This window comes from Eulemur rufifrons, chromosome 6, assembly GCF_041146395.1.
Source record: "Eulemur rufifrons isolate Redbay chromosome 6, OSU_ERuf_1, whole genome shotgun sequence".
NCBI lineage: Eukaryota > Metazoa > Chordata > Mammalia > Primates > Lemuridae > Eulemur > Eulemur rufifrons.
Window position 1 is genome coordinate 58,683,343 of NC_090988.1, and position 9,018 is coordinate 58,692,360.

Genomic DNA, 9,018 nt, shown 5'->3' on the forward strand with positions numbered 1-9,018 from the left:
TTTTTGGGTAAAACAAACAATTTCAGAACAATACAAATGGTAACATCACTGATTAAAAAAGCACGTGGAAATTAGGGAAAAAGAAGAGATCCTTGGCTTATCTAGAAAGGGAGGTTTGGGACCAGGGTAAACATGGGAAGGGGAAAGAAGTATCTTCAATAATTGGATCTCTGTCTATCTCAAGAGTCCAAGGTTCTGGCCGGGCGTGGTGGCTCACGCCTGTAATCCTAGCACTCTGGGAGGCCGAGGTGGGCAGATCGTTTGAGCTCAGGAGTTCGCGACCAGCCTGAGCAAGAGCAAGACCCCATCTCTACTAAAAATAGAAAGAAATTATATGGACAGCTAAAAATATATATAGAAAAAATTAGCCGGGCATGGTGGCGCATGCCTGTAGTCCCAGCTACTCGGGAGGCTGAGACAGGAGGATCGCTTGAGCTCAGGAGTTTGAGGTTGCTGTGAGCTAGGCTGACGCCATGGCACTCTAGCCTGGGCAACAGAGTGAGACTCTGTCTCAAAAAAAAAAAAAAAAAAAGAGTCCAAGGTTCTAGAAAAAATACCATATAAGTGGGAAATGTCAAAGCTGAACTGAAATGTAGGTCAGCTTCACAGGGAGAAAAGAATTATGGTTCCTCAATACAGCTCTCTAAGGGGTGACTAATTATAAACCACATGACAATGCTCAAGAAAATAGTTCCAGGTACCTGGTCATAGCTGCTCCTCAGAAATGGCACAGGTGATTGCAGCCATAGCTCTGAATAATTATGTTGATCCAAATCAAGCCCCAAAACTAATTAGATCTATGCAGTTGTAATAACTATATACAAATAATGAAGAGAATTAATGAAACCCCTGAGATCTTAGTGAATCTCTAAGCCAGCATAATGGTGTGTGAATATATAAACACACCTAATTGTCTCAATCTGACTGGATTTTATCCGATTGGATTTTCCATGCATGTTAAAGCTCTGCATGTCTGGTGCTGAGGTACTTTTGGTCTTATATTACAAATGGTCCTAAATCCTGCATAAATAAGCCCTGCCAGACAGAGATGATTCCTGGAGTCTGTCATTGTATTTGACCAGCAGGTAACATTCATTCTTTGTTCCTGTATATAAATGTGCTTTGCACTTGTAGTGGAAGCTAATACTTCCTTAATTGAAGTGGATTCTTATTTATGGATTACTCATTCATTGCCATTCATTGCTAGATGTTTTAACATAAATTATTTCAGTTAACATAGTGGCCATGGGAGGTAAATATTATTATTACTGTATCACAATTTTTAAAATAAGGAAAATGAGGCTCAGAAGGATGATATAACTTTTCTAAAATCTTCTGGATAGTAAGTGGAAGACCTAGAATTTACTCCCAGAACATTGGGCTGAAATTTTATTTTACTTTCAATATAGCGCTGCACATGATGCCTCACATTTCATAGTGGTTGGCACTCAAATTGTGTTTTGAATTCATTTGGGTATTTCATGTACATATTTTCTTATAAAAATATAATATTTATTCTAGATTTGTGCTTTTAAAACCTCTGACACAATCCTGTGACAAATTAATAAAATCAGAGATTTAGCATTCTTCCACTATATCAAGTTAATTCATGTAAAAAATGGATCAAATCACATTGAATTAATCTTCCCTGCATAAAGCATGTTTGTCATAGTCAGGCTGACTAAGAAAGAGGACTGCTAGTTATTCATCTGTATATTTTGTAAAGAGATATTTTAAATGTTCTGATCTTTCAAAAAATAGCAAATATTCCATTTGGCTATTCAGGGGACTAACACATGGTCAGTTCTTTTCTTCTAGAACAGAATCACATAACCTTCTTCCTCAAATGCAGGCTTCTGATATTCCATAGTACTTCTGAAGTATTATTTGGTATTTGGTAGTTTTTTGTTTTTGTTTTTGGTTTTGATACAGGGTCTCGCTCTGTTGCCTGGCCTTGAGTGCAGTGACATCATCACAGTTCACTGCAAGCTCACACTCCTGGGCTCAAGTGATTCTCTTGCCTCAGCCTTCTGAGTAGCCAGAACTACAGGCACATGCCACCATGACCAGCTAATTTTTCTATTTTTTTTTTTCATAGAGATGAGGTCTTGCTCCTGCTTAGGCTGTTCTCCAATTCCTGTCCTCAAGAGATCTTTCCACCTGAGCCTCCCAAAGTGCTAGGATTACAGGTGTGTGCCACCACACCTGCCTCTTTTCACTTTTCACCTTTCTGAGCCTTTATGATATCACAATCTTGCTTGTAAACAGAGTATAAAGAAAATTTATTTTTTAAATCCAAAATGAACACTGTATTTCTTTTGACAGACCACTTGAATTTATTATGATTGCTGATTTATTTGGATTTCCACCATTGTATTTTGTTCTTTCTATTTAATTTGCTTTCTATCCACTCTCATCAATTTCTATTTTTTTGCTTCTTTTGCATTAAATTAATTTTTAAAATCCTTATATTTTTGATACTAGTTTGAAAATTATATATTCAATTTCTAATCTCTAACACATCCCTAAACTTTTAACATACCACATAGAATTTCAAAAATATCTTTAGCCTTCTCTCAGAACAAGACCCTTAGAATTCTTTAATTTTGTGGTAGACAGAATTCTAAAGATGATCCCGAAGATTCTTATCCCCTGACTTTTCAATCAAACACTAACCTGGATACACCTGTGAAGAGACTTTACAGATGCAATTCAAGTCCCAAGTCAGTTCACCTTAAAACATGGAGATTAGCTGTATAAGCCTGACCCAATCAGGCAAACTCTTTAAAAACAGAGCACTTTCTCTGGTAGCTGAGAAAGGAATCAGAGAGATAGGAAGTACAGGAAGGAATTGGCGTGTTGCTGCTGGCTTTGAAAATGGCGGGGGTCATGTGACCTGGAATACAGATGGCCTCTGTAAACTGATAGCCAGAAAGGAAATGGAGACCTCAGCCCTACAACAGGCTGGATTCTGCCAACAAACTGACTGACTGGATTTCGCCAACAACCTGAATGAGCTTGGAAATGGACTATTTCTCAGAGCTTACAGATAAGAGCCCAGCCAGGCTGACACCTTGATTTCAGCCTTGTGAGAACCTGAGCAGAGAATCCATTTGAGCCAACCCAGACTTCTGACCAAGAGAACTGTGAAATTGTAAATGAATATTGTTTTCAGCTGCTACGTTTGTAGTACTTTCTTATGCAGCAATGGAACACTAATTCATACTCCTTTCAAACCACTTCCCATTTTATGAGTTATTGTTTAGTATTTTTGTTTCACTATTTTTAAAAAATTAATAAAATTTATTTATTCAGAGCAGTTTTAGGTTCAAGCAATTTTGAGCAGAAAGTACAGAGAGTTCCCATACACCCCCATCCGCACACGTGTGCAACCTCTCCCAGTGTTGGCATCCTGCACCACAGTGCTACATGTCCCCTGGCTGATCATTAAATTTCCAGTCTGATAATTCCAATATTCCAGCCATATATGACTGCGGTTTTGATGCTTGATCGGTCTCCTCAAATTGTTTTTTATGCATTTTATTATGCTATGTTATTTTTTATTTATTTATTTATTTTTGAAACAGAGTCTCGTTCTGTTGCCCGGGCTAGAGTGAGTGCCGTGGCGTCAGCCTAGCTCACAGCAACCTCAGACTCCTGGGCTTAAGCAATCCTTCTGCCTCAGCCTCCCAAGTAGCTGGGACTACAAGCATGCGCCACCATGCCCGGCTAATTTTTTCTATATATATTTTTAGTTGGCCAGATAATTTCTTTCTATTTTTAGTAGAGACAGGGGTCTCACTCTTGCTCAGGCTGGTCTCGAACTCCTGACCTCGAGCGATCCACCCACCTCGGCCTCCCAGAGTGCTAGGATTACAGGTGTGAGCCACCGCGCCTGGTCTATGTTATGTTATTTTTTAAAACATATATGATATACTGGATAAAAGTAACCGCAGTAAATAGGCCTTTAGTAATGTAGTGGCAAGGTGTGGGGGTGGAGAAGTGTCTGCAAATCTGTAGTTAGGTCTCAGTGTCCGGTGAGCCTGCGCCCCTGGATTGTGAATTTCTCCAGTGCTCCTTGCTCCCTCTGCAATTCATCAGTTACACTTCAGGTTCCCCCACCCCAGTACAGGTTCCTGCAGTGGTTTCTGCTCATGCATCTGCCTGTCTCTCCAATTTTGGGGGCAGTGTTTTGCCCTGTGACCTCATTTTTCTGACAGATCTAAAGATGAATTGTTGATTTTTCAGTTTGTTCAGCATTTTACTTGTTAGGATCCAGTGGTGACTTCCAAGTTTCTGATATGCCAGGCTGGAAACTGGAAGTCTCATTTGCCATTATTTTTCCCTCCAAATTAATCAGTTATTATTATTTTTATGCATTCAATGTTTATTTATATTTATCCATATATTTGCCAACATATATATACACACAATTCCTTGTGTATAAAGACCTTCCTTCTAGTTTATTTTCCTTCTTTCTTTACTTATTTCGAAATTCCTTTAGTGATGATCTGTTTGTGATAAATATTGCCATTTTTTTCTTTGTATTTATTCTTCTCATGCTGGATTACAGATTGGCAAATGTCTCCAGATGATTGCGGTTCTGCTTCAGCTTATCTTGCTGGTCACTATGACATCATTATTTTTCTCTCAAGCCTTTTAACATGTAATTTATTACTTTATTATCTAGTGTCTTCTGGCTTCTATTGTTACTGATGTAGAGTTTGCTGTTAGTCTAATTGTAATAACTTTGTAGGTAGTTATATATTATTATTGGCTAACTTAAGTGTGTTTTCTTTGTCTTGGTATTGTTCAGTTTTACTATATTAGGATATCTCTTCATTTAATCTTTATTATGTGTGCTTTCTCAGCCATTATCTATTTTAAAAATTGCCTCGACCCTATTTTCTCTAATTTTTTTCTTCTGGAACTCATATTGAATGTGAAAATAGGCCTTCTCATTCAGTTTTCTATCTTAATGTCTCTTTCACTTATTCAGTTATTTTGCTTCTCAAAATAACCGTTTTCTCAAAAACACCTTATATCCATTTCCAGGTTAATTCTTCTTTTAATTCTTCTTTTCAGCTGGATCTAATCTTTTATTTAACTATTTCTTGCATTTTAATTAGATGACAGTGTTTTTCATTTCTGGTAGTTCTTTTTCATTCTTTTATAAAATTTGCTTTTTAAAACAGCATCTTATCGATCCTCTGATTTTTTAATACTATATTTTATTTCTATAATCGTTTTAAATGTAATTATTTTGTATTTTGTTTCAGATAATTCTACCATCTGGAATCTTAGGCATTAATTCTTTATTTCTTATTTGTGCTAACTCTTGGTCATGGTGACTCATTTCTTCTTGTCTGTGACAATTTTCGACTGTGCATTCACCTTTGGTGTGTCTGTATCAGTGTGTGATCTTTTGGGACTTGTAGTAAAGGAATGTCTATCCAGATAGGATTGGCATTTGCTCTTTTAGGCAACATATGGTTATCTATTTCTGATAAACTACAATAAAACATGGTTTTAAAGAGCCATTTTATTTATTCCTCGTAATTTTATGGACCAGGAAGTTGAGAAGGACTCATCTAGGTTTGGCTATGATCCATGTGGCATCACTTGGGGGAAGTTGTGACTACAGGGTACACTTCCCAGATGGGGTCTCCACTCTCATGCCAGGCTGGGCTAGTCGTTGATGGGGAGGTATCTGCTGGGAGCTCAATTGTAGCTGTCAACTGACATTGTGGGCAACCACACATTGTGAGAAGTGAGAAGCCTCAGCCATCTCACAGCATGGCAGCCATGTCCCCATAGGCATGCTCCAAGGATGAGTGTTCTAAGAGTCTCAAAGGGAAGCTGCAAGGCTTTTTATGATCTAGCCTCAGAAGTCCCAGAATATCACTTCTGCTTCTCCAAGCAAGTCACTAAGTTCTGCTTAGATTCAAGTGGAGTGTAATTAGGTGCCTCCTTCCATGGGGGTAGTAGAACAAAATTTGAAGTCATCTTTAATCTATCACAGATATGTATTTAATATATCACATTTTAAATATATTATAGTAATATATCCTATATTATTGCCAATGTATGAGTCCCTTATTATAACTCTGTTTGTGGTTTTAGACTAATCAAGAAATGTAAATTCAAATCCCAAACCTGCATCAGGATAGACAAATTATAATTAATTCTTAGGAAAGGAGATTTATGTTTTTTTTCTCTTTCAGACACTAGGCTGACACAGAAGATTTTCCTTCTCACCTCTCTTGGCTACTAAGAGGATATTTTAAAGACTGCCATTTCACTGAGGCTGAAGGCAAGGATTCCTGCATTATGAGTAGACATGTGGGAAGAGGGTGTGTGAGTCTCAGTCTCAGCTCTCCAACTTGCACAGGCCCAAACTGTTACCTTCAATGTCTTCACAGCTATTAAAACACAAGGTCCTTATTCGGAGAGTTGGCAAATGTCTCTAGACAGTTGCAGTTCTGCTTCAGCTTATTTCGCAATTATCAATTCTCACAGCATTTTATCAGTGGGGAGTTCCTTTATTACGTGAAAGCTCACTTCTGCATTCTGAGCTCTTTTAATATATCTAAGCTAGCAGTTTATCCAAGTATTGTGTTGAGAATGTTTTATGATATTTCATATTCACAGATTGCTTAAGATGGAAATGTTTTCATTTTGTTTATTTTTTGCATTCTCATGATTAAACCTACTAATTAATTGTTAAATGGAATGACTTCTCAATTTCCTTCTATTTATGGATTACTCTGTGCTCTCACACAGCTGGCATAATACATTTGACATTTTGTTAAAATATTTCAATACATGCCTTATTAATATATTATTATAAAATATATTTCTTTTTGTTAGGACTATACAGTACCTAAAGAACAATTAGTGACCCAAAGTGGATTTATTTCTCACGTTGATCTCACGATTAAACTCTACATGCAGCTTCCATTTACAGCTCCTCTGTAATTATATTAACCAGATTAGGTGCTATTACACTGTTCTGATAAATTAATCTTGGAAACTCAGTGTGGTCTAATACAACATAGATTTATTTCTCACTTCCAGTAAATTTTCAGTATGTACTCTGTTCTTGATATTCACTCAAAACCCAGGCTGGTGGGAAGTACCACTATATTACAGTTGTATCGTGTAAAATGTATCATGTGGAAGAAGAAGAGAGAGTTGCCCATTGTCAATTTAATTTTATCCGGAAGAGAGACACAAAATATCCTCTCATAGCCCATTGGCATATACTGTTCACAGCCTTACCTAACTGCAAGTGGGCTGGGGAGTATGGTCTCCAACGTGTCTGGGAAATAGAGACAAATTGGACAGTGCTAAACAGTAGCATAAGGTCAATTATTTTGACCATTTTGGTTCTCAAAACATTATCGCTGTAAGTGTCATTCTACACTGTGGGTATATCAAATGACAAATATGAGTACTACCCATGTTCAGATCTGAGTCATTGATCTCTTTAAATCTGTGGCTTTATGATAATAGACGTTAATTTTCTCAAACCATGATGAATGCAATATGTTTAGAAACATTAGACAAAAGTGGTATCTACATTTTGATTTTTACTAGGCTGAATATTTAAATAAATATATTCATTATGAGATCATTTAATTTATTCTAATATCCACTGGGTTTTATTTTAATAGGCACCATTCTAAGAAAGATGGAGACTGGAAATGGCACAATGGTGACAGAGTTCATTATTTTGGGGTTGACAGAGGATCCCATTCTTTGTTCAGTCTTCTTTGTGGTCTTTCTAGGAATCTACATTGTTACCATATTGGGCAATATCAGCATAATCATGTTAATCCGAAGGAGCCTTCAGCTTCACACCCCTATGTACTTCTTCCTCAGCCATTTGGCCTTTGTGGACATCGGCTATTCTACATCAGTCACACCTATCATGATTGTGAGTTTCGTAAGGGAGAGAATTGCTATCCCTGTTGCTGGCTGCATAGCCCAGCTTGGCTCTGATGTTGTCTTTGGGACGACCGAGTGCTTCCTGCTGGCTGCCATGGCCTACGATCGTTATGTGGCCATCTGTTCCCCACTTCTCTACTCCACACACATGTCTCCCAGGGTCTGCATCCTCTTGTTGGTTGTTTCCTATGTGGGTGGGTGTGTGAATTCTTTGTCATGTATCAGCTGCTTATTGAGCTTGACTTTCTGTGGGCCGAATAAAATCAACCATTTCTTCTGTGACCTCCCACCACTAGTAAAGCTTTCTTGCACCCATATGTATATTGCTGAATTATCTCCTGCCATCTCATCTGGGTCAATCATTGTAATCACACTGCTTATCATGGTTTTTTCATATCTGTACATCCTCCACTCGATCCTGAAGATGCGCTCTACCCAGGGAAGGCACAAGGCTTTTTCCACCTGCACCTCCCACCTCACTACGGTCATTCTGTTTTATGGGACAGCTGCATTTGTTTATGTTATACCAAAGTCAAGCCACTCAGATGATCATATTAAAGTGGTGTCTGTGTTCTACACAGTAATAATCCCCATGCTCAACCCTCTGATCTACAGTCTGAGGAACAAGGAGGTGAAAGAGGCCGTGAGAAAACTGATGGTGAGAACACATTTCTCATTTGAAAGAAATCCAATGTGAGTCTAGAAATCATAAAACAATAGTTTGGGGACCATATGTGGTGGATGTTTACATTGTCTGTTAGCCTTATTTTATGTGAAGAACTATCCTAAATATACAATGACGGTATGTTGATTAATGTACACTTTATAATTATACAAAGTCACAAAACAAAATATATCATTTTCATGAAAATCTACTGGGTTCAAGTTAAATGTGTATATTTTAGGGTTAGGATACCTGGAGAACATAGTTCCACTTTTTCTCTCCTGTGCCCATTACTTAGGGAGTCTATGATTAGAGAGTGTATTTTTTTCTTCAGTTAAGTAGTGTGGTGTTTTTTTTTTTTGTTTTTTTTTTTTGTTGAGACAGAGTCTCACTTTGTTGCCCAG

The 9,018-nt window shown here is 37.6% G+C and overlaps 1 protein-coding gene across 1 annotated transcript; it reads left to right on the plus strand.

Moving 5' to 3' along the window:
• The first annotated feature begins 7,693 nt into the window (after positions 1 to 7,693).
• On the plus strand, positions 7,694 to 8,647 carry LOC138384889 (olfactory receptor 5P4-like). The gene has a single exon (XM_069470548.1). The coding sequence runs from the start codon at positions 7,694 to 7,696 to the stop codon at positions 8,645 to 8,647; it is 954 nt and encodes a 317-aa protein (XP_069326649.1).
• Positions 8,648 to 9,018: the final 371 nt, after the last annotated feature.

Excerpts from the sequence above, each read along its gene's own strand:
- LOC138384889 (XM_069470548.1), top strand. The coding sequence starts at position 7,694 with ATGGAGACTGGAAATGGCACAATGGTGACAGAGTTCATTATTTTGGGG.